The sequence below is a fragment of the Gobio gobio genome, assembly GCF_949357685.1.
Source record: "Gobio gobio genome assembly, chromosome: 10".
NCBI lineage: Eukaryota > Metazoa > Chordata > Actinopteri > Cypriniformes > Gobionidae > Gobio > Gobio gobio.
Genome location: NC_137116.1, coordinates 48555706 through 48583178, shown reverse-complemented (window position 1 = coordinate 48583178; position 27473 = coordinate 48555706). Strand labels below are relative to the sequence as shown.

General features: G+C 36.7%; 2 protein-coding genes across 2 annotated transcripts in view; one reads left to right on the top strand and one right to left on the bottom strand.

Annotated features, from left to right (window-relative positions):
• The window catches only part of xpr1a (xenotropic and polytropic retrovirus receptor 1a), an 89257-nt gene extending 68528 nt beyond the window's left edge, over positions 1 to 20729 (bottom strand). Inside the window, exons 1-2 of the mRNA XM_079826584.1 lie at positions 20318 to 20729; positions 12036 to 12087 (exon numbers count right to left, since the gene is read on the bottom strand). Coding sequence (XP_079682710.1) covers positions 12036 to 12087; positions 20318 to 20386 — 121 coding nt within the window. The 5' untranslated portion in view covers positions 20387 to 20729. The remainder of the gene's footprint in view (positions 1 to 12035; positions 12088 to 20317) is intronic.
• A 3296-nt stretch (positions 20730 to 24025) lies between these two features.
• acbd6 (acyl-CoA binding domain containing 6) overlaps positions 24026 to 27473 on the top strand; it is a 43218-nt gene continuing 39770 nt past the window's right edge. Inside the window, exons 1-3 of the mRNA XM_079827420.1 lie at positions 24026 to 24457; positions 25689 to 25753; positions 25942 to 26038. Coding sequence (XP_079683546.1) covers positions 24182 to 24457; positions 25689 to 25753; positions 25942 to 26038 — 438 coding nt within the window. The 5' untranslated portion in view covers positions 24026 to 24181. The remainder of the gene's footprint in view (positions 24458 to 25688; positions 25754 to 25941; positions 26039 to 27473) is intronic.

Below are 27473 nucleotides of genomic sequence, written 5' to 3'. Positions count from 1 at the left end.
TTGGAGCTATCAAAGTGCAAGTGGAGATGCTGATGGATATGGTCTGGTTTTGTAGCATAAAGGACTAGGGATGTCCCAGGATGACCTTATAGTGATGGAAACTGTGTGTATATTAAGTTTATTTGCTAAAATGTTACTGAAACGACAAGGAATCAGTATCAACACAAGTAAACAAATGTGTGTGTGTGTGTGTGTGTGTGTGTGTGTGTGTGTGTGTGTGTGTGTGTGTGTGTGTGTGTGTGTGTGTGTGTGTGTGTGTGTGTGTGTGTGTGTGTGTGTGTGTATATGTATCTGTCAGGATCACTATAGCCAAAGTGATAGACAATTAGCATATAGTTTAGATTGGAGGTATGGTTCTGTTTTAGGCAAGAACTCCCTACTCATCCATGCAGCCTAGCATGGATAAGAGCAGGGAGAGCAGTGATAACCCCCCCTAGGGTAAACAGAACAGAAGCAATGATGTATTGCAGATAGCATTAATATCAATATTAAAATGTACAACCTAATTCAGAAATTTAGTCTGATTCAGGGGGAATCAGAATGCCAAATCCTGACTGATGAGAGGAGGAGCTGGGGATGGAGGAGGGTAATTAGCTCCGGAGAAACGCGATAGCAGCTGATAATACTGAAGGAGCTTATGCATGCTGTGATAGGCATCCTATTCCTATAGGTAGACGTGATCAGCTGACAGTCAGCTGATGCGAGTTTGACTAATGTGACCTGTCTGAACTAACGATATACGCTATATATATATATATATATATATATATATATATATATATATATATATATATATATATATATATATATATATATACATATATATATACATATATATATTGTGTGAATGGCACTACCAAAAGTAATGCAAAGCTACAAAAGATACAAGAGCTACAAGTATCAATTTCCTTTTGTTTTGTGAACATACACCGTTCAAAAGTATTAATTTCAAATAAATAATGTGATACAAAAAACATCTACTTCAATTCTAAAAAAAATTATTATCAATGTTTCCACAGAAATATTAAGCAGCACAAATGTTTTCAAAATAAATGGATAATAATCAGAAATGTTTCTTGAGCACCAAATCAGCATATTAGAATGATTTCTGAAGGATCATGTGACACTGAAGACTGCAGTAATGATGCTGAAAATTCATTTTAAAATTCTTTTTTTTTTTTTTCATTAAAACTACATTTTAAAATATACAAAAATATAATCTCTTATTTTAAATTGTAATAATATTTCTAGGGGGGTTTTCCTGTTAAAGCTGCTGTCCGTAAATTTTTTTGTGTTATAATGAGAATATACAACATGAATCCATTTTTCCAAACTGTGTTTTTGTCTTACCCTGAATCATTATGGTACACTTATAATAATTGTTTATATTGGGACTATTTCAGACCGGTCTGGTAGGAACCGCTGCGGAGGAGCACAGTCCCTGTGTGACTCGCCATAGACATAAACAGAGAGAAGTAGCTCCGGCTGCGATGTTCTTCTGCAAGACGCATGCAGTTCTGTTTATTAACCGCTAGAACGCAAAAAGTTACGGACTGCAGCTTTAAATAAATGCAGCCTTGATGATCATAACAGACTGCTTTCAAAAACATTTAAAAATACCGACACCAAGCTTTTGAATGCTAGCGTAACCAGAGATCATTGCGAACAAGGCTAAGGCACCAAAACAAGAGGTGCTTTTGTGTCCGTAGCAGAGATTTGAAATACCTGAACATATGGTATCAAGGCCGCCTCCTATAGTTTCCTTTAGACCTCCTACCTTAGACGCTGCACCAGCATATGTGCGTGTGCATATAAATGAAAGGGAATGTGTGTGACAAAAACATTACAGAGCAGATTATGTCTCTATTCCCATATGACATCAAGAAAGGGGAAAAAAATGAAGTAAAAACTCCACAGTTTGTTTTTAAAGAAAGAACTACGGTGTCTATTTCATGGTTCACCCAAGTGAAGCCATAAATTATACATCAAAAGACAAATGTTTGATCATATAAGTGATGATTCAATCCCTTGCGTTTCCAGATACTGCTGCACTGAACCTGTAGTGTCTATGCTATGCATCAAGCGATGTCTCAAAAACCATTACATAAGAATAAGTATGTGCCAACTCTTTTAATAACATATCTTTCCATTTATCTTTATGGCTAACATTTTGCGGCTTCGGGATATTGAAGCCATAGATACATCCATCACATGCTGTCTTAGATGTTTAAAAGCTTAAGTGCACATTGTCAAATAAGACCTTGACTCCTGATGCCTCCCTTAACCTCCTGTCTTCCCCTCCCCCGTCCTCCCTGTACTGCTGACAATCCCCCACACCGCTCGGCCTAGATGCAATTCACAGATGAATAATGGATGGACTTTCATCTCTCCTGGATTTGGGGTTCACTGCTCTAAGCTACTGTAGCTGAGGCAACTGCATTTAACATGAGATGAGGGATTCTCCTACAGTCCGCCTGCCTGTATCTCTGTTGGCTGTCTGACTGTGTGCTAGTTTAGGCTGCTGATGGCAGATTTCAAACTGTCCATTCCCGTTCTGAAATGTTTCACATCAGTATAGGAGGAATGGATTTGTGATATCTTACTACACAAACTCTTTTCACTCTTCTAGTTTTTTTTCTTTCATAAATACAGGTCCCTCAGAAACCACCATTTCACTTAAATGCATCCAAATTCTCCTATTTTCAAATGCTTTTAGTATAAAAGCTCATAGCATTATTCTTAAAAGACAACATGAAATCAAAATTGATCCTATTTTTTATAGAGCAAGTGTCTTTGATCCTATTGTGCAAGATTTAGCAGTTTACATTTCTCTAAATAGAATTTTTCCTCTGAAACAACTTTGCTACAGAGATGGGAAAAAAATTCAATTAAAAATAAATAAATAAATATACACACACACACACACACACACACACACATAAAATTAAAAAATAAATAAAGATATAATAAAATAAGATAAACCCAAAACAAAGATAACATAAAATATCTTTGTTTATTGGTTATAAAAACTAAATCAAACAAATTAAAAGAAAGATAAATAAATAGAAGAGAAAAATAAATCAAATCAAATCCTGACAAATACATTTTAAAATGTCCACTGAATATTCTGGAATTTATTTCCACCTCTTTCCAAATAAATATATAAATACATAAAATAAAGATAAAAATATAAATAAATAAATAAATAAATAAGATTAAATTAAATTAAAACAAAAACAATGCTTAAATAATAACAAAAACAAAGATAAAACTAAAATATATTTGTTTATTTGTCATTTTAAAAAAAGATAAAGAAATAAATAAAAGAAAGAATAAAATTAAATAAACCAAATAAAATCCTGATAAATAAAAAAATTTAAAATCAAGTACCACTACATTATTTTCCATTGAATATTCTGAAATTCCCACTGAATTGAAACAAGTTAAATGCGTTATGGACACAAGTTTATTTAACACACATAACATTTGAACTCTGCTAACCCCTCATGGGGATTTCCATCGTATAAATATCCCTCCCTAGCATAAATGTTTTCATATACAGAACAAACTCACTACAGTTATAATAAACGGAATCCATGTTTGTTTATGTCAGTGTTTATGCATTTCTTTCTCCACCAAGAAGGAAGAATAAACAAACCAGCAAGTGCACAATTATCACAGTGCTCCACATCTGAGTGGCAGCTTGTGAAGAAGTCCATCAATAATGCAGAGTATGAGGGTCTGGCGCCGTGCTGATTCTGCCTAGCTAGCGGAACCCTTGAACGTGGCCTCGTGTCCTTGGGCCAGCACAACTGGGGAACGGCGCACTCCCAAAGCTCCCGATCGGAATCTGTGCTAATGAGAGCTTCTGCACTTCCACACGCATGCCGAATAATAACAACAACAAGAAGACCTCCCACACTTAAAATAGCCCACCACATGTCTGTCAAAACGGCAGGCTAAAACAGGATGGAGGGAGACAAAACTGAAAATACACCTCTGCAATACAAGAGCACTGAGAAGGAAAATAAACCACTATTATTTGTGCAACAGCTTTAATGAATTGGGTTACATAACCCAGCATTCAAATGTTTTTAGGAAGGTTGTCCAGATGGTCAGTAAATTAGCTTATTCATACCTGATTAATTAGCAAACAAAGTAGCCGAATGAAAGGCAAATGTAGTCAGATCGTTTTGAATTTTGAAAAGCATTGTATTCACTGTGGTATTTGTGCATCAAGTGTGCCTGAATAATTTAAATGGATAATAACAAAGCCTGAAAACCAGACAATTTAGTCCATCATATGCGTGTGTGTGTGTGTGTGTGTGTGTGTGTGTGTGTGTGTGTGTGTGTGTGTGTGTGTGTGTGTGTGTGAACCATGTCCAGATTCAAAGTGGAAGTAAGAGAATGATGCCGTTTGCTGCTCTTTGATCAGAACGAGCCCCAAACACTAATTACACTGGCTGCTCTCTCAGCAGGCAACAAGCTGTTCACAGCTCCCCATGACAAGAGCCCTGCTCCGCTTTAAATGAGCTGTGTGAGCGGCATGTACAACAATACACACACACACATAAAACTGTAAACATATATATATATATATATATTTAAATATTATATTATATAGTCAACTATTCACCATAAAAAATACAGTGACAACGTTTCAGGTATAACAGGAGGGCATATTAGTGCCTGTATATTTTACAGCTTTTAATTGTATCGCTCATAAAATGTACACTAACTTTTTTTGTTCAAAATGAACTACTATTTAAATTAGTCAGTACATCATCAGTCCTTCTTCCAAAGTGTGTTTTTGTCTTACTCTGATTCACTATGTAAAGCCTATTATAAGTGTTTATATTTTGGACCTGTCGGGATGGTTTTTGAGGGAAATTGCATACATAAGCCACTCGCCCGTGCGTTTCTGGTAATATCCGTGAAGAGAAAATAGTGGCTCCGGTGTGTATGGTGTGGGAGTGACATCGGTTAGTCGTCACAACGAGAGAAAGGTTGACAGAGCACACTAAATCTTGAAGCTCTGAGGAATCACCCATTTATAGGGGTCATGAACTGGCTTTCTTATTTTTTTAATATGTTGTCTGAGGTCAACTTATGATGTTTGTGTGTTTTTACATTCAAAAACATCATAATGAATAAGTAATAGCCTATTCTCTACCCTGGTTTTGAGCCTAGCTCTTTGAAACGCTCATTTTTTTATGGATGTACCGCATTGAAGACCACCACTGTGATTGAATAACAGTTTTGCATATTATAATGAGTTTTGACTCCCCCGTCACAGTACACGTGGGGAATTGTTTTGAAAACTTCCAATGTGGAAAAATGACAACCGGAATGATTCGCCTATACATGTTCGACCCAGAGTCACATAAGTGTGTTGCACCATTCGCTTCAGATCCAATATAGAAGGCACAGCATCGTTTTTTAATCTCATTCTGTCTGCAAATCCAGTCTCTTGTTTACAAACGAATCCGCGGTGAAATGAAGCGAACAAACACGCAATGTCTTACCCACGTGAGCTGGAACTTCATTAAAAATAAAAAGTTCAACCGCATTCCTAATATTGGGACCCAAAGGAAGCTTATGCAGCGACTGTGTTCTTCCACAACCAGGCACCAACTATTTTTTTTTATTATTTTAATTAAATAGCGCTCTATGGAGAGGTCAGAGAACTCTCAGATTTCCTCAAAAATATCTTCATTTGTGTTCCGAAGTTGAACGAAGGTCTTACAGGTTTGGAACGACATGAGGGTGAGTAACTAATGACAGAATTTTTTGGGTGAACTAACCCAAACGGTAAAACTCAATTGTTTAACTCTAGGGGAGTTGGAAAATGAGCCTATTTTCCAAAAAAGTTGAGTGTTCCTTTAAGCGATATAATATGAATTTACCTAATTTGAAGTGTCAAACTCTGCTTTAAAATGTACTGATAACCACCATGACAATGCAGGCGGCAGACAATGGAAAAAGCCACATGATGAATGTGTTCATCGTAAGTGGCCCGTCCATAAAACATGGTCTATTTGTATAAAGATGTACACAGGGTCATATACAAAGACAAAATAGCTCCAGGGTAACACACATGACACTAAAATAATGCAATTAACTTTAAATAAATAACATTTAAAGTAACTAAAAACCATAATGTACATTATTGATAACAAAAATGAGAAAAAAAAGTCAAATATAAATGTGGTGTGTCATGCAGAAACTTCTGGGAATATCCTTTTAATGTTTTTCACTGTTAATTATATGGTAATTATATAATTTTATAGTTTATAATTTTTTCCCATATATGGCATGGTAATTTACAGTTACGTTTACGTTACGTTTTTCTTTTCAGATTCTTTTACAGTATATAATGATAATTATTTAAATGGACTCTAATGTACAGTATGTGACCCCCAGATACAAGACTCAAGGTCACCCAGTTCCCCCGTTCCGTGCTCTATACAGAGCAGGACTCTAGATGGTTTCTTATGTCCCTGTGTTCATTCCAACCAGGAAGATAATTTCACCTCATCTATTGCTCTATTGGATTACTGGAGGTGTGCCCGAGCAGTCAGCCAACCAAAAGCTTAACCTATAGAGCAGAAGAAAATGCACACAATTGCTTTTCTGCCGGTATTGATTCAGCATCATTAAACCTTGAAAGGCTGGAGGATTCAATGAGAATGTGTCTTGAATCTGTCCATACAAAGACAGAGACATAAAAAAGAGATTTCAGATACTATAGTCCATGAAGAGAAATGTGAAACCACTGGATATATTCAAAGGATATTCAGTGAGGAAAAATGCAAGGACTTGATTTTATCCATCTGGAATGTGAAAGCTGATCTCTATATGAAAAGAGGTCCAAGGGGTAGAAAAATAAAAGGGCCAGGTGATAATAATAAACATTATTTAACACACAAAAAAAAAAAAAAATAGAGAATGGACTGTTGATGGTCATATCAGTCACACAGCCGCTTCCTGTTTGTGGGCGGTTCTTGCCAGTTTCCCACGATTTTCCATTTGCACCAAGGCCATAAGCAGAAAAACTCTTTCAAATATCATCAGACATAAATTTATAATAATACATATCTAAAGATATAATAATATATCTTTAAATGCAGTAATTTCTAGTTGTTTGCACATTACAGAGCCGACAGCAGCACTAGCTTCACAAGCACAGCAAATCACACTCATTGGGCTTCATTCACAAAACATGAGCATCTTGTTTTTTGTGTAAATTGAAAATAAAGCATTGAATTCATGAAAGTGTTCGAATGTTCAAAATCTTAGTATGAAAATAAGATGACACCTGCTTCAAAACATAAAACATGCAAACATTGCATGATTTTTATAGGCAAACTGATGACACTGCATTGATACTACCATTTACCATAACAATATATGATTACAAAATGAACGAGTTAACTAAATGTGTTTTAAATGTGAAAACAAATTTCACTGTTGAATAAAAATTATTGAAAACAACAGTACATTTTATTGCAGATCTGTTTGTGAATCCAAACGTTCCAAAAGGAAAGGTCCCTTTACTTGCAAATTACTCTTTATTTTCACATATATTTATGAAAGTTTCATAAATGAGGCCTATAGCTGTGTATTACTGAAGTCATTTTTGTAAATCTGAATTACATGCTCAAATGAATTGAATTTAAAGGTCCTGTTCTTCGTGATCCCATTTTTCAAACTTTAGTTAGTGTGTAATGTTGCTATTAGAGCATTTATAATACCTGTAAAATTATAAAGCTCAAAGTTCAATGCCAAGTGAGATATTTTATTTAACAGAAGTTCCCTTTCAAAGCCTACAGCGAACGGCTGGTTAGGACTACATCCTGGTATTTCCTGCTTTAATTACGTCAGTAGAGCAGTATGTCGACTAACCTCCGCCCACAAGAACGCGCGAAAAAGGGGGCGTGGTCTTGTTGCTCCCGCGTGGAGAATAGGAAGTGTTGCGTTCGGTTGCGTTCGTATAGTTTGTTTGTTGCCATGTCGTCGAGACGCTGTTATTTTCATCCCGGAGTCAAGTCACCTTTGTTTGGCTTTCCCAGGGACGCTGTACTTAGAGATCATTGAGCGCATGCATCCCCGTTATGGTAAGAGGCGTGACCTTTCCGGTAACGTGCGCTCTGCGTGCCCTAAGCTGCTGTCGAATCACAACACGGGAACCGCTGGCACAATCAGAACTCGTTACGTATTTCTGAAGGAGGGACTTCATAGAACAGGGAAATCTTTCAAGCCGTTTTGAGGACAGTGAAAACAGCGGTAAACAGATAAGTAAATTGTGTGAAAAATACTGTGTTTTTTTACACGCGAAACATGAACACATGTTATATTGCACACTGTAAACACAATCAAAGCTTCAAAAAAACACGAAAAACGGGACCTTTAACTCGATCTCAATTGGTCAAGCAAGCGCGTGCTCAAATTTCCTTCACTGCTGTCTCGTCTTAATTAAAACTGCTGGGCTCAGAAAAAAAGGCCTGCAGTGCAGGTTAAATACTCCAAATCCATAAAAGTCTTGGAAGAAGCACACAAAGGCCATTTTAAATGCACTCACCTTAATTACATCTAAACTGATGAGTTTTAAACTGCCAAGTTAAGCAGAGAGACATGACTACAACGTTATGAATCGCTCGCTGGTGGGAGTCCGATGACCTTTAGGTAACCATGGGCAAACCATTAGCATTACAAAAATATAGCGTCTTGGCAAATCCCTCTGGCTCAAGTTCATATGTACATGCTAACAAGCTTTGTTTGCCACAAATTTGCCACTTACTCTGCTCACAAGTGATATGTTGGCATGTTATTCAACTAATGACCCAATACTCAAATAAAAATAAAATGTTGAGTAAAGTAGTTCAAATTAAATAATGTAACCAAATAACTCGTATCAGTGCTTTTTTGGTATTGATTCTGTCCATCACTGAACTTGCCACGTACTCTGGGATTGCTTTCTTTATGCTTCCCTTTAAAGTGTCTTGAAATGGTAGGTAGTAGCACACTAGATTTTGTTGACTAAGGGCCGGTTCACACTAAACGCATTTTTGCTAGAGACACATTTTGACACAAGTTGAACTTTTTTTGTTTTCAGAATGCTGTGCCGTGCAAGATGCTGCAAAAGACGCGAGACGCAAGCATGATGGTTAAAGACGGCCGTCTAGCACATATACATTGAGAAAGTAGTGCAGTGGGATGAAAAAAGCATTACGTGTGAATGGCCCCTAAATTTGTCACAAATAAAAGGGTCTTGCATAAGGGTCCACAGCAAGTTTACAGTGATCTTTCATCCTCTGTCTTTCAAAGCATTTATAAAAACAGTCACGTACATCAGTCCCGTTAGGGACCTCAATTGCTTATTTCCGTGCCCGAACACTTTAGCATACTGAGTCGATCTGTGCTCCTGACCGTGTATGGGAATGCTGACACTCTGAACTGCCTCTTTCTCAATATTGAGCCTTCAATATGACTCTATCAGATCAGGCCAGTGAGAAAGAGAAAGAGGGCCGTAATAACCCAATAAATTGCCTCCCTGGGGCACCAGTGTGTACACAGAATATCAAAACTCCTCTTTCTTACACTGACTGTGAAGGAAAAAAGGGTAATTAGTGTTTCAGGGGAGGTTTATTTAATAAAATCATCACTTGATTTCAACAGCCTTTGACATTGCAAACCTGTATGTGAAAAACTACTGCGTTAAGCCTCACAAATCATGTTAAGAGTTTTGATAGACATGAAACTTAATATAAAAGCCACATGGCAGGTGCTTCAATAAGTATGTCTATTCCTCAGCTCTATTTTCCTCTCTTTCACTTTCCATCAATCCACTTTCCCCGCAGAGGGACATCAAAGCGGTTTAAAAAAGGAAAGGAAGAGACCGCACCACAGCTGTAGCGATACTGGAAACTGTGTGGGTCTTCGACTGAATTCTGGGAAAGCGAGAAAGCCATTGATCTTTATGGATTAGTTCTGATCTGCCGGGTTTAGACACTGACATTACAATACCATATGCTGGACACATTATCATTAAGATTTGAATTAGCTTAATCCTGTGGTTGGATATCACAACTGTTATGAATTTAAAAGGTAAAAAAGTATTCAAGGTATGTATTCTGGTCCATAGATATTACTTAAATGGATAGTTCACCCAAAAATTAAACTTCTGTCATCATTTACTCACGGGTTCCAAACCCGTATGAATTTATTTCTTCTGCTGAACACAAAAGAACAATGGTAACCATGGTATGGAAAAGAAAACACTATGGAAGTCAATGTTGCCCATCAACTGTTCAGTTACCGACATTCTTTAAAATAACTTTGTTTGTGTTTAGCGGAAGAAAGAAATTCATATGGGTTTGGAACAACTTGAGGGTGTTCATTTTTGGGTGAACAATCCCTTTAGTCTATGGGGATTTTTTCTAGGGATGCACCAGTATAAAAATACAATAAAAAATAAGATAAGCCGAAAATTATAATCAGATAAATAACTGATAATACAACTCTTAAAATTTTTCATAAATACATTTTAAACAAAACACTAAAAAACTGAAAGCTGTCAATTTAAATGCTATAAGCGAATTTAGCTATTCCAACATTATTATGTACACATGACGAGAAAGATATAGTCTAAATGTAAAGAAGGGAAAAATAGGTAATAAGCAATTCAATATTGAATATTGATCAATATATCCATCCAATATAATTTTTTTTATATTGGCCTATAAACGATAAGGTATATATTGTAAATCCCTAATTTTTCACCAATTTTATCATCCTCCCAATAAAAAGAAAAAAAGTGCAAATATAGTGCATGGGAAAGTTGAATGACGACGTTTAATACTTCGGGTTAGGGGTTTGTTCAAATGTCCAGCCTTAAGTATAAGGTTCTGGCCAGAAAAAAAGTAATACAAAGAATACAATAATAATAAAAATGAATATGTTTGTATTGAGTAAATCAAGTTCACAAGCAACCTGTGTATTAAAGTAATGTTAAACCAGGGTAATTATAAATGAGAGAGAGTATTTTGTATGCTAGTAAGCAAAACCCAGTTAAAATGCAGCTCAGGCTTTCCTTCTTTTCCACCCAAAACGTTTTTAACACAATAAATCTGTTATCCTGACTAACAGACATGCCAACTTTTCTTTCATTTCCCACCTCAACGGAACCCGCAATTCCAAAAACAAGGTCAAAGTAGCCTGCCACACACACACAGAGTCTGACAGAGACATACAGAAGCACTGACTGGAAAGAACATCTCTTCTTTAGTTTGACAGGACCTTATAGACACAGACACACACACACACACACACACACACCACCTCCTGAGGGCTGTTAGTTGTTAGTCCTCCGAAAGATGAATGCTAAACTGTGTGGACCTTCTTCAGGTGTCTGGCACTGTTATAAATGGCTTGCTCAGTCTTGTTTCTGGCAAAATATACTGTCCTATCGCTCATGTCTCGTAGGACACTTTAGACTATAAATCATATTTGCATCATATTTCATATCACGCAAAGTCTGTTGTGTCATGCTTTGTCATGTAATCTAACACCACATGAAATAAAGTCATTAAACAGTGAAACTGATACACTGGCTAGAGGAGCAGATTCATAAAATACTTCAAATGCCATCAGTAATGCCTCTATCCAAGCGTTCACCTTGATATATATGCCACATACGAGGTAAAAAGATTCATTTAAAAGTACTAGAACAACGTCATCACTAAGTCACTTTGAGACTAAATGACCTGAAACCCAAGAACTTTGTTTACTACTTTGCGACAGTGCTTCAGATAAACCATTTCCCCGCCACACCCCGTCACACTCACGCCACGGCAGACATCTGACGTCCTGTATTAATTATAGCTATGCCGAGCTGCTTCTCTGTCTTGCGAGAGATGTGGCAGTGCTGAAATTTCCTCTATTTATAGTTGGTAGTTCGTTCTAGGGTGGTGGAGACGAGTATGAGATGGAAAAATGGTTTGGTCAGTTACGACTTCAGAAGGGATTTTCCTTACCTTCTATGGATGGGGCCTGGTCCTGGGCCGCATACAGCATCTCCTTGAAAGCCTGTGTCAGAAAAATAGATATGGTAATGATGAGATCATGGTCTTGTGGTACAGGTCAGTAGGGCAATGATGTACAGTATTCTTACACACCCCATTAGGCAACTTATCATGGCAAAGATAGTTCACTTGGCTGGATATGCAAGTTAATTGAGGTTACTTCAAATGTTGATCTAGAATGCTAGAAGGCCACTGTTGTTTCTTTAAGCAGCATGAATATTAAACTCTTTGTGTGAAATTATGTCTTTCAGTTCTCTGGGAATATGATTGCCTACTTCTGTTAGCATGTCATTAACCTTGAAGATAATGAAATCACTGGACAATTATGCATGATCTTTATGATAATTCAGAAAAACTTTATCCCAAAGGTCTTTGATAGATTCACCTTTAGGGCTGCCTCAGTCATTTGAATGCATTTCATTTCATGTCAGCAAGGTTGTGGGTGCTGTTTCATTCAAGATGAAAGCTGAATGTTTTCTTTAAAAGATATAAAAAGAGTGTAAAGCATCTTGAAATGCTAGAATGTTTTTGTAAACATGTAAAATGTGCAGTTATTGCAAAGTTATTTGATCAATTAAATCCATTTTTACCTGAAATATTTCCATATTCATTAATTTAAGCCCACCAACAACTATAGTTGCCGCAGTGTATAGGTGTCATTTTCCTTTTGTAAGTATTTTTCTTGCTATTAGCCATGTTTTATGTCCCAATGACATGCAAGCAAACAACCAAATAAAGGATTTCAAGAAAAAAAAAAGGTATTAACTTCCTTCCTGTCACATGAGGCTGCCCACTTTCTAACCCTACTTCCAGGTAGCAAGATTATATATATATGTGTATATATATATAGATGTTATATATAACATCTACATAATCATGAAGGTCTCCAAACAAAACAAAACAGATCTATAGTTTTTTGTATACTTAGTCAAAAGTCCAAGCGGCATCTATAGTTGTAAGTACATATGTCATGGGGAAATGGGGTATACTGTGTTAATAAGTTAATAAATCAAGGTTTTTGGTCTTGTTTTGTGCTTTTTACTTTCATTATCCCAAAAACATAACCCTTTAACTGACATCTCTACTGTACAGTAGACCTTAATTTGATAGGGAAAAATATCATATTTTATGATATTATGTCTTGTAAGAGCCAAAATATTGAGAACTCTTCATCCGGTTTGGAATGGATGCGTTTCATTCTAATCGGTCAAGGACCCTATATCTTTTTATGACTAGTTAGCTTACGAATCCATTATAATGTGGAAATTCAGACAAGTAATGAGTTTGACTGTACATTATCATATGAAATCACCTACTACAGTCAGCCATTGAATACTACGGGCCTATTTTGTTTTATTTTTTTATTTATTATTCATTTTTTGTTATATAAATGTAATCTTTTCGTCTTTCTATTTATTTATTTTCATTTAACTTTTTGACACACAATGTCCTGTTGGGGCAACTTAATGGCTGCACTTTATTCCACCACTTTAAGACAAAAGTATTTGTTGTTTGTTGTGTTTTCATATTCAAAAGATTATAGATGCAGCTTTTTTGAGTTTGCATTGAATGTTCTTCGACTTTTATACATAATAAATTTGTTTATGAATAAAGATTGATCTGTTAGATGCCAAATGTTCTCCTCCTATTTAAATTTGACATTGAAGGGGTGCATACAACATATTAGCCCACCGGCAACTATAGTTGCCGCACATTCAAATACGATTTTCAAGAAAAAAAAAAAAAACCTGGGGAAAATAAATGCAGAACATATTCACATAGGACACTATTACCATGACTATATGCATGAAACCGTTCAGAAAAATTTGGCCACAAATGGGTTAATAGGAATACTACATGAATTATACATGTAATTGAAAGAAATACATAAATGTATTTCATAAATAAGTACAAAATGATTTATACATTTAGATTATTCCTGAAATACATACAAAATTTTGCAAATAAATAGATTTTTTTTTTTATAGAATCAACAGGAACAATAGAGGAAATAAAAATAACCCAAGCTATTTCAACACATCAAATAATATTTTTCCAAATCCCACCAAGCTAATTTTCGTTTACCTGACAAAATATATTTTAAAATGGAGGATTACAGACTCACTTCTCTAAATAAATAAATAAATAAATAAATAAAACAATCTATTGGATGTAGCCCACATAAACATTTATCAGCACTCAGGGGACGAAACATTATCTGCTGATTTTCTACATAAGCTTGTGTCAGTACGGGGAACTGCTCAGTCAATCTATAGCATAGATTGAAATACATATCTTGACACAACAAAAGACAAATCACAATCAAGAACATTTATTTGTTAAGCAGAAGACATCCCTAGATCAAGCTGAACGCTAACCAAGACACTTAATATAGGGCTTTATGGATGTTATGAAGATTTCTTTTCACTATAAACAAATCTCATTCTCAAGGTCAAAGCCTGGCCAGTGTGTCAGCCAATGAAATACGAGAATCGTCAAGATGGCTGCATTGCCATGGCAATAATGATGATGACACAAAGACTAGATGTGCTCTCTGGAGTATTCAAGTTATACAACCAATAACTGAAACCAGGATACATGTGCACTATACATCTGCTCTTCCTTCAGAAATATGTGCATGAGTCTGTGTGAGATTTGGCCAGATCTTTGTGTCCAGCGAGCCTGGCAGCAGATGTCATCCCAGTGGGAGAGGGAGCGCAAGTCACTGTGTGTATATGTGTATGTGTGTGTAAGTGTGTGTCAGTGCATGTGTGAACAGCAGGTCTGTGAAGTCAGCCAGCAAAATCCATACATCCCAGCCAGTAAGCAGACCTGCTGCTTTGAACAATATACTGTATGCAAGCTCAAAACAAGCCCCATATACATATATACATATATAGGCAAATGCTTAAGAGTCTATGATTGGATCACTATTGCAGTGATTATGTCTCTTATTATGTCTCTTATATCTAGGTCTCTGAAATATTCTCTTGCTATTATACTCTTGCATTGTCAATACAAGATTTTGACCAAAAATGTATGCACCTCTAGATGGAAATAAATGTTATGATGTTATTAAAATTTTTGGTCAAGATCTTGTATTGACAATGCAAGAGTCCAGCACCCTGTAAAGTCTCCTCCAGCACATCCCAAAGACTTTCAATGAATTTAAGATCTGGACTCAGAGGTGCCGATTCATGTGTGAAAAAGATTCTTCATGCTCACTCCCAGCCATTCTTTCACAGTTTGAGCCTGATGAATCTTGCCCTTGTCATCCTGGAATATGGCCATGATCTGTCTTCCTACATGGTTGTTTAAGAAATGAAAAGCTACACACGCCATCAATTAGGGTTAGAAGAACTGTTGACGAACGTATAACATGCTAGAAACATAATAATCACTGCAGTAATGATAAGCATTTGCCTATAAGGCATCACAAATACTTACAGCCTCCATTAACTCTATCACTCTCACTTCTTAGTCAGTCATAAAGTAAAAAAAATGCTACTACAGCTATTTAATATGCACAGCTCGAAGTGTGAAACCTCATTAATCTATCACTCAATCAGTTTGTCAATTTATCAACTGAAAGACTAAACGTTTCATCAACCTTCTTTCACCCTTCGATTATTGCAATGCTCTTTCCACCTTATCATGTAAATCACTTGATATTTCACATTATTTTCAAGGTCATCCTATTCTAAATATGTTACGTAAAGTATAAAACAATAAACATCTTGTCTTGTTCAAAGTTTTAAAGGGATAGTTCACCCCTCCAAAAAAATGTCTGTGTTTAATTACTCACACTCATGTTGTTCCAAACCCACAAGACTTTTGTTCATCTTCAGAACACAAATAAATATTTGTTCAAAAATAAAGTTCATAAAAAGTAAATTTTTGAAAAGTTCATAAAGAGATTGTAAAACGAATCCATTTCAATTGTGCAGTTTAGTCCAAATTTTCTGAAGAGACTCGATCGCAGATTTCATTTAGGCTTTTGTTCACATATAAACATTCATCAACACCCACATCAGTTATGGTAAACGGAAGCTCAAGCATGTTCGCTTGATGTGTAAACGTGCTGAGTAACACACGAGAATTAACCTCATTGGTTCTTGCTGAAGCTCAAACATGCTGGGTTTGAGCTTCAGCAAGAACCAATGAGGTTCATTCTCGTGTTACGCAGCACATTTGAGCTTCCACAAGAACCAATGAGGTTCAGTCTCGTGTTACACAGCGCGTTTGAGCTTCCGCAAGAACCCATGAGGTTCATTCTCGTGTTACGAAGCACATTTGAGCTTCCTCAAGAACCAATGAGGTTCATTCTCGTGTTACGCAGCACATTTGAGCTTCCTCAAGAACCAATGAGGTTCATTCTCCTGTTACGCAGCACATTTGAGCTTCCTCAAGAACCAATGAGGTTCATTCTCGTGTTACGAAGCACATTTGAGCTTCCTCAAGAACCAATGAGGTTAATTCTCGTGTTACGAAGCACATTTGAGCTTCCTCAAGAACCAATGAGGTTCATTCTCCTGTTACGCAGCACATTTGAGCTTCCTCAAGAACCAATGAGGTTAATTCTCGTGTTTCGCAGCACATTTGAGCTTCCTCAAGAACCAATGAGGTTCAGTCTCGTGTTACGAAGCCCATTTGAGCTTCCTCAAGAACCAATGAGGTTCATTCTCGTGTTACACAGCGCGTTTGAGCTTCCTCAAGAACCCATGAGGTTAATTCTCGTGTTACGAAGCACATTTGAGCTTCCTCAAGAACCAATGAGGTTCATTCTCGTGTTACGAAGCCCATTTGAGCTTCCTCAAGAACCAATGAGGTTCATTCTCGTGTTACACAGCGCGTTTGAGCTTCCTCAAGAACCCATGAGGTTAATTCTCGTGTTACGAAGCACATTTGAGCTTCCTCAAGAACCAATGAGGTTCATTCTCGTGTTACGAAGCACATTTGAGCTTCCTCAAGAACCAATGAGGTTCATTCTCGTGTTACGCAGCACATTTGAGCTTCCTCAAGAACCAATGAGGTTAATTCTCGTGTTACGCAGCACATTTGAGCTTCCTCAAGAACCAATGAGGTTCATTCTCGTGTTACGAAGCACATTTGAGCTTCCTCAAGAACCAATTAGGTTCATTCTCGTGTTACGAAGCACATTTGAGCTTCCTCAAGAACCAATGAGGTTAATTCTCGTGTTACGCAGCACATTTGAGCTTCCTCAAGAACCAATGAGGTTCATTCTCGTGTTACGAAGCACATTTGAGCTTCCTCAAGAACCAATGAGGTTAATTCTCGTGTTACGCAGCACATTTGAGCTTCCTCAAGAACCAATGAGGTTCATTCTCGTGTTACGAAGCACATTTGAGCTTCCTCAAGAACCAATGAGGTTAATTCTCGTGTTACGAGGCACATTTGAGCTTCCTCAAGAACCAATGAGGTTCATTCTCGTGTTACGCAGCGCGTTTGAGCTTCCTCAAGAACCAATGAGGTTCATTCTCGTGTTACGCAGCACGTTTGAGCTTCCTCAAGATCCAATGAGGTTCATTCTCGTGTTACGCAACGCGTTTGAGCTTCCTCAAGAACCAATGAGGTTCATTCTCGTGTTACGCAGCACATTTGAGCTTCCTCAAGAACCAATGAGGTTCATTCCCGTGTTACGCAACGCGTTTGAGCTTCCTCAAGAACCCATGAGGTTCATTCTCGTGTTACACAACGCGTTTGAGCTTCCTCAAGAACCAATGAGGTTCATTCTCGTGTTAAGCAGCACATTTGAGCTTCCTCAAGAACCAATGAGGTTCATTCTCAGGGCGAGTATTTAATGAAAGATTTTTAATTTTTGGGTGAACTATCCCTTTAAGGAAAGGACTAGGTAAAGAATTGTGGTGCTTTAAAAGAAGTTCATTCTTTGTAAGGTTCCTAAAGCCAGTTTATGGACTCAGTTTTATTGCATTGAGCCTGTGGGGCTGCTTCACATTGACTTTCTGTGGCACCGTCAGCCACAGGCGGCAAAGCAATAGATGAGCAGAGACCTGAGTCTGTCTAGTAATCATGGCTTAACTGCTCACAGAGGGACTTTAATGACAAAAAATTAATAAATTCTGCTTTTCTTTGGGATACACTCAAAAAGACAGAGCTGAAATGGATCATATTGTATTGAATGTAGCTGAAAAAAGATGCCCGTCTTCATCTCGCAAATCTTGTAGACTCTCACCACTGCACAATCTATCACCGTATGTAAAGAATAGAGACAGTTCATTGATAAGGCTGTACAGTCCTGGAAAGGATATTGCTAATCATCTATCTGTGTCACATAAACAGTGAACATACAGCTCACAGATCCATATGTCAAATGATAGGCGGATTATTATGAATTAAACTATTTTCCTTGAGTCCTTTGTCTTGTCCTTGACAGATCAAGCTGGAATCTCTTTGCAGTCCGTTCACACATGCAAATTGGCACATGCGGCCAGTAACTGAGGGTTGACAGTGGAAGTCTCTCCAAAAACAAATGAGATTAAATCAATCAATCTTAAGCAAAACAGATGCAACAGATATAGAAGCACCAGAGAATATCTGCATGTATTTTCTATGAAATGGTCAAAGACTAATCAAGCAGCCAAACTATGTTAAAACAAAGAATTACTACAAATTAAACTGGATAAATAGGTTTTGTTTACAATATTCGCAGTAGTTCATGTTTGCCTGGGTTCTCCGTCTGATTACAGATTCAGCGCTCCAGACAAAGGATTTCGCCTCCTTTGCGCCAAGACGCATACTGAAGCCCTGACCATCCACCATCACACAACAAATACCATTGATTTATTGTCTAAGTCAATTGCAGTCAATAATTTCACAGCACAGAAACAATAAATAAACCAACATGAGATTCAAATCTGGCTTGAAATCATTCATTATTCAACAGTTTGAATGACCAGTTCAACATTTTTTCCATCCACTGTTCAGTCATAAAAACAGCATAAGATCAAAAATAATTACACATGACAGTCACTAATAATAATACTAATAAAAATAATAATTCCTCAATTGTTTTTAATTCTTCTGATTTATTTTAATTGAGAATATAAAAATATACATTTTAAGCAGAATTACATTCTCCTGAAGCAGAGGCTTGATAGTGGGGCATGTTATATTTAGCGATGGATATACCATGAATCTCTCAGAGCTCTTTCCTTTGTTCATAATTCATAAAACTAATGCTGGATGGAAACCTTGGAAACCTTGGAAACCATGGACTGCATCTGTATAATTAAACCTTTTGTTGATGAAGAAAAATTAGTGCATTATTAAACCTACTTTATATAGTGGAAATTATAAATATATTTCTTGCTATTTTTTAATGCTATATTATATTTAATTAGAACAATCAGAAATCTTGATGATCAATTACTGTAAATACATTATATCTAATGTCAAAATTTAATTCAAAAGAAAGAAAGAAAGAAAGAAAGAAAGATTTATCAGCAGAAATACTTTGAACTCTGACACTCAGCAAATTAATTGATGCAGACATAAAGTGGGCGAGCAAACTAATTACATAAAATGACCTTTCTGGCTTAATTCCAAAAAAAGGGGAAGAATTTAGGTGACTTTACATAATATAACTTTACAATTCTGTTATATTATAACAGAATGTATTACATAGATAGTTTTTTATTATTAATATTTATAATATTATTAATAATTTAAGCAATTCTTCTTTGTGCCGAACGTGCAGGCAGGTGTTTGGCAATGCTCCAGACATTTTAGAGTGTCAAGAAACCAGAACAAAATCACTAATAAAAAAAAATACATTAAAAAATACATTCATAAAAAAACTGTCTAGATGTAAAATCTGCCAACTGGTCCCTCATTTATACCAAAAAACGTGAAGAGACAATACGTCAAATTATGATGTAGTATCATAGTGTGTTTCAAATACAAAAAAAGAAAATAATTTAGCAATTAATTAGGCTATTTTCTATATACATTACTGCTCCACCTTCGTCTGATACGATTTTTTTTAACTTAAGGTCATTTAACTTAAGCCTGTAACCCAATTTTCAGTGCTTCCACATAATATTTACACTTACAAACTATTCAAATCATACAATCCGCTGAAGTTTTGCTCCGCAAATCTGAGCAGGATAGCTACTGTACCCGAGTTGCTTCACAATCTCTAGAACGCAACTACGGACTACATGCACCATATAATTTATAAACAAATATCTCACCTCGTATTGAATATATTGTTTCCTCCATTCTGGAGTAATATGGGCGGACAGGTGCTCCGCAAACTTCATGCTGGCGGAGCAGATATCCACAGTCGGACTATAATAATATCCTCGAGTCGGGCAGCGGCTTCTTCGGGGCTTTTGTTATTTCTGTCACTAAGTTACGGAGCCGCATGCGTTGCGTTCTGTCTAAATCAAGTCCGGTCTATCCACTATTCCCCGGTCCCACATATTACCCCGTTCAAAGTAAAACCCGCAACATAAGGGAACTAAAAGCAACCTCGTCCGACTCCCCAAAACAGGTGCCTGAATGACAGCTCTACAGCCCCGGTGCGGCCGTCTCTGGGAGTGACTTTCTCTCTCCAGACTCGCTGGGCGTTTGTGAAGTAGCTGTTGTCCGCCATCAGCGCGCGCTGAGTGAAAGACGTATGTGCGTCACAGCGCACCGTGAGGCGCGTTTAGAGACAGGCTTGCTGTTTGTTTGTGATTATTAATCTTATCACGCTGTTTGGCTTATATTTTAGAAATAAAAAACACATTATTAAAAAAAAGTTTAACTTTTTGTTAATGATGGAGGCTAATTGTTCTAAATGTAAACAATTAACCTCCTAGGTGCCAATGTCCTCGTACGATCACATTATATTTGAGTGAATTTTTCTGACACCATACATGTCACAGTTTTAAGTCTGGATGTCCTGTAAAGAGCACATGCAGGGCTTTTCAGAGATGCCATTTGTTTTGAGGTTTCACCCGGACAACACCTTAGCTTGGTCTTTAAAAACGACTGAATGATCAAATTTACGAAATATATGAAAATATTTTGTAATTATCATTTTAATCTGAGGTTTCTAATCAAAATATGACATTGGCATCATACATGTCCTCGATAGGCATGATTCACAAACCATATCTGTCCTCGTATCATTCCAAAAGTCTTACAATTTCTACTAAAACCCGTTTTACGTCTATAATTCTCTTAGTCACAACTTCTGCAGAAGCACAAATATCCACTGATTCAATAATGAATCATATGCAGCGATTATTGTATTTTAACATTATGTGTGTGTGAACAGATCAGAAATTGGGAAATGGCAAATGTGGTGTGTAACTTTGCTGATAGAGTCAGACTGAGTCAGACTGAGTCAACTGGTCGGTGAAGAATCTGTGCCAGAGAAATGAGGATGAAGAAGCAGTAGTAAGATAACCAGATGGAAGGCCACAGACCGTGATACAGATCGGTTAACTCTCTCTTGGCGTTGTGCAGGTCTGCAGGGCAGGAGTTGCTGACGGTGATGGTGGGCGCCGCCATGCCCTGACTGCTGTACACATCCAGGAGATTTCCTGAGACTGGCAGCTGTTGAAAACAAACCACAACGCATTAAATCAGGACACCACCCATCAGGGGCGCCGCTAGCAATTTTGGGCCCTATGAAAGAATTTGATGTTGGGCCCTCTACCACACCAATCTAGCTATCCAAGATCATCTCAGGGGGCCCCAAAAGTGTGTGGGCCCTTAGAATCGTCCTAACTTTCCCCCGCTTAGCTGCGCCCCTGCCACCCATTGCATTATCTAGTCAGATCCCCCCTCATGGTGCAGCGTATGGATAACCTTCATTCAGTTCAGATAACCACAAACATGAACCTTCATTTCTGAAGGCCGACATCTTTCACAATGGGCAAATGGTTCTTGTGTGCACGTTTATTTGTAAAGTGAATCAAACTGGACAAGTCAAGGACAATTATATGAATTGAGATCATAAAACAGAGCACATCTAACCACAAATTTATGCCTAAAATATTCATAAAAACGTACTGAATGCGAAAAAAATAGTTTCACAATTTAAGTTTGTTCTGCTTGCATTTCATCAATGAGGTATTGCATTTCACATCAACCAGCTGCATTGAGAGTGAAGTCAGACATTTTTAGGAATTATTAAACCAGTTACATAAGATCCATAACCATGTTTGAAGTTTCATTCATCTTGACAAACAGAGCCAGTGTGAAAGGTGACTTTTGATTCATGAAACCAATGAGGTGACACCTGTGCAAAAATCAATTATGTAAAATCTATTCAAATTTGCAGTCCAGAAGCATAGATGATGGCCAGCACATGCTCAAATAAACCCATCAGACTGTTCACAACATGCCACCGGGACTTAAATCATGTTTATCAGGCATTTTGGGAGACGCAACAAGTGAGTAGGGAAAAAAATTACATATCTGTTCCTATAAAATATTAGATATCATTATGAAAATGTTGCCAACTATAACTCCCATTATTACACATCTTTTTTCATTACATGTTGCTCCAATAACACTTTAATATGCACATTAGAGACATTGTTTAGAAAGGGAAAACCCATATATGTAAATTTTACCCATATATTGCAAGATGGTATATCAATTAATTCCGTTATATCTTTCATAACACAGTTTGAGAATAATCTTTAAACAAAGTTTGGTTAAAAAAAATCCTTTAAACTGAAAATTGATGTGAATGAGAGAAAAAAAATCCCATTGTTTTTGCCTATAGGCCTACCTGTCATTTAATTATTATTTTTTATTTTTTTAAACAACTGAGTCATAATAACATATTAATAAAAATATCCTTTTTCAAAACAAAAAAAAGTGTCTCTTATGCTCTAAACAATGCAATGACATGAAAAAATACCAAATTCAAAAGACCTCCTGGGTTTTAGGAGGTTAAAGTTTCAACAAGGAACCTATAATCTTGCATATAATTTGTAATATATTGTATAGATTTTCTTACATACATTTTTACTGTGTCGTCAAGTGTAGGCCGATGTTTCTTGTCAAGACTTAGGCTATGTTTTATAACATTTTATAACAAGTTTAATTGTAGCTGGCTTACGTATCTCTATATTTAGCATACAAGAGAGCACACATGCACCTTCAAAAGTAACTACAACAAACATCAGAACATATATCAACATATCAATATATTCACAAGATGGATATTAATCAGGATTAAAACAACATTAATGATTAGACATCCAGCAAGCCATCTGAGCCCTTCACTCTGGTTGAATGTATTTATTTACATTTTCCTGATATATTGCTTGCTGTCACAAGGCCTGACTAGAGCTGATTTATGCCTTTCTGTCGTGTTAGCACACCATTGTGGCTAATTTAGCTTGCTTGGGCAACAGTTTCGGACTACTACTGTTCTCCAACCTGAAATGTATATAAACAATTACACTTTTAATAAATAGGTGAAGTTAAATATTTGATCAAATCTGTCAATTTAGTTGGAAATATGCAAGGGGCATTGCCCGGAGTGGGAGCGAGCCAAATTCGCTCGGGAAAATGTGATTTGTGTGTCATCTAGTGGACAATGTTTGCACTGCAAAAATCTGCGCATAAATCCTAACGAATTTTAAGAAATGAATATCAGGACCACTTAGAACAAAGTTTGCTGCAAATATCTATAATGTAAATTACATTTTGTGGCCCTTCTGAGTTTGAGTTGAAATTCTGTCAATAAGCACTAAGTGAAATTGCAATGGCCGATACTTCATATTATCTAATATTATAGTATAATATACTTCAGCAAGATCTATAGTAATAGACGATACGTCTATAAAGTTTGATAATGGTTGCAGTATTGATTTTGGTTTCATTTCACGCGTTTACGCTTCTGTAAAACGGTAGGACCGAAAAAACGGTCGCAGGACACACTCGTGCTTATTATTGTGACGTACAACTCACGGACCAATTCTCAAAACAAGTCCGACTGATTCGGATTACGGATAACGTAGTCAGCGCTGGTTTTATTAGTAATTAATAATAATTAAAGCACTAATACTGTCGATTGCCCCTATAAAGCATCTTCATTATCTTCAATGGCGTCCCGGTCTCCGTCCTCCTCCCCAGACTCAGCGACAGGCTCCGGTACTGATCCAGCCCGGCCTGACACCGGAGAGCCGCTCGGTGGAGGATCCGACTCGGACTCAGATTTTGGATTAGGGAAACTTGATTGTGGTGCTGCAGATACAGCGCTTCGATTAGAAGGAGCAGATCTAGAGAGTGAGTTTGAGGCGGCGGCGGACCGGGTCAGAGATCTCGTGCAGACCGCCAGTAGAGAGCAGCTGCTTTATCTGTACGCCAGGTTCAAACAGGTAAACACAGCCACTCGACTTCAAATCATCAAACACTGATGAGCACACATGTACAAAAGTTGTTGTGCATCATAGCTGACACTTAGATGAACACTTTATAGTTGGTTTCATGACTGTAAGTCATTCTCTTCAAATGCTACTGAGCTTTAAATTATTGTATATTTTGTGTATGATCCCATACAGTAGTGAAATACATAGCAAAATGTACACATGATTTGACAGTTTATTTTAATGAATCTAAAAAAAATGAAAAGGTGTGCATCATAGCTGACACCTAGATTAACACTTTACAGTTAGTTTTATGACTAAGTCATTCTCTTCAAATGCTTTAAGCTTTATATTTTTGTGTATTTTTTTATGATTTCATACAGTAGTGAAAAAAGCAATATTTACGCAGGATTTGACAGTTTATTTTAATACATATAAAACATTTAAAATGTGCGTGTGCAATGTGCATCATAGTTGACACCTCGGTGAACACTTTACAGGGGGTTTTATGCCTGTAAGTCATTCTCTTCAAATGCAATTGAGCTTTAAACTATGGCATATTTTGTATATGATCATATACAGTAGTATTATTTGACAGTTAATTTTAATAAATATCGAAAATGTCAAATGGGTGCATCATATCTGACACCTAGATAAAGAAAACACCTAGTTGGTTTTATGACTGTAAGTCATTTTTGTAAGTCTTCAAATGCTATTGAAGTTAGAAACTAATGTCATGTAACTTACCATCTTTATGCCAGTATAAATTTAAATTAAATCACCCCAACACAATACAAAGCATTGAAATTATTTGTGATTTTATTGATAAAAAAAAAAAAAAAACACCTGACCATGTTTTGCTGAAGTGTTTTTTCTTTAATTGCTAATGTGACCTTTTACACCACAGACTGAACAAAATGAAGCATTGCTTGGTCATTGGTTAACCTAAATTGTAATTGTTTAATTGTGTATTTAAATTTAACAGCTGATTGGTTGATTGTTTTTTTTTTTTTGGACAATGAATGGATGGCCAATACAAAATTACCCCAAGTTTTATGTAGTGAAAATAACTGTAGTAATGGTGTTTTGGTGTAAATGATGGTTTCCATGCTAAGTTTTGTAAGCTCTGACAGATGATGCTGCCTGTTGGTTAGTCTTAAACATTTGACATTGGGATTAGTTATTAGAGAATTTGACTGTTTTTTTATTAAGTATATTATATTAATAAACTTATGTTTGGCAGGTCAAAGTTGGAAAGTGCAATACACAAAAACCTGGTTTCTTCGATTTCGAGGGTCAGAGAAAATGGTAAGACTCTTTAACAAGTCATGCATTTCATGCTAAATCTGATTTGAAATTTGCTCTGTTTTTGGATTAAACCATCTGCTAAATGAATAATCATAAATCTACTTTGTGTCCAATAATATGAGCTTTTTGTGAATCAGAAGGAAATCAAAATCTTTATAGAGTCTGACAAGATTGCTTTCTGTTCACAGGTCAGCGTGGAAACAGCTGGGGGACATGAGTACGGAGGAGGCCATGCAGGAGTACGTGTCCTGTGTAAATGCCCTGGACCCAGAAGGCAGTCAGAAGGTAAATATTAAACTTACTTTAGGGGCAATTGCGTATGGGGATGGAAAACAAGGTTTTTCTTTGGTCTTTTGCAATAAAATAGCTTGATGTACTATGAATTGATATTCACAAGTCCCAGTCCACACAGATAAGTTATGGACAACAGATATGTAGAGTATTGTTTTTAGAAAGATTGCCACATGTCAACTTGGATATAGATTTGTTGCTCTCAAATTAAGCATGACATTAATCAGTATTTTCATGCAAATAAACTATACTTCTTGTAAGTGGATCTGCCCTTTGGTAAAATTAGGCTCTGTGTAATAGTAATGTTACTGCGTTAGTGAATAACATGTCCAGAAGAGGGCAGTCTCTGATTGTGCAGTTGTTGTGGCTGTGCATCCTTCTCAAACAGGTCGTTGAAAAACATCCCTTTGTTTTTAATGCTTAATTATTATGCTCAAAAGATATCAGAAACAGAGTTGCTACATTTCTGTGTTTTTTCTATTGGAGCTGTAGATGTTATATTCATGTTCATGATTCATTGAATTCAATGATTTAAGCAGACTGTCTGTCTGTCTCTATCTATCTATCTGTCTGTCTGTCTGTCTGCCTCTGTCTATCTGTCTGTCTCTATCTGTCTGTCTGTCTGTGTCTGTCTATCGTTCTATCTATCTATCTGTCTGTCTGTCTCTATATATCTGTCTGTCTATCATTCTATCTGTCTGTCTCTGTCTGTCTGTATCTGTCTCTATCTATCTGTCTGTCTGTGTCTGTTTATCGTTCTGTCTCTATCTATCTATCTATCTATCTATCTATCTATCTATCTATCTATCTATCTATCTATCTATCTATCTATCTATCTATCTATCTATCTATCTGTCTGTCTGTCTGTCTGTCTGTCTGTCTGTCTGTCTGTCTGTCTGTCTGTCTGTCTGTCTGTCTGTCTGTCTCTATCTGTCTGTCTGTCTATCGTTCTATCTATCTGTCTGTCTGTCTCTATCTGTCTATCTGTCTGTGTCTGTCTATCGCTCTGTCTGTCTGTCACTATCTATCTTTCTATCTATCTGTCTGTCTGTCTATCGCTCTGTCTGTCTGTCTCTATCTATCTATCTGTCTGTGTCTGTCTATCGCTCTGTCTGTCTGCCTCTATCTGTCTGTCTGCCTCTATCTGTCTGTCTGTCTCTATCAGTCTGTCTGTCTGTGTCTGTCTATCGTTCTATCTGTCTGTCTATCGTTCTATCTGTCTGTCTGTCTGTCTGTCTCTATCTATCTATCTATCTATCTATCTATCTATCTATCTATCTATCTATCTATCTATCTATCTATCTATCTATCTATCTATCTATCTATCTATCTATCTATCTATCTATCTATCTATCTATCTATCTATCTATCTATCTATCTATCTATCTATCTATCAGTCTGTCTCTATCTGTCTGTCTGTGTCTGTCTA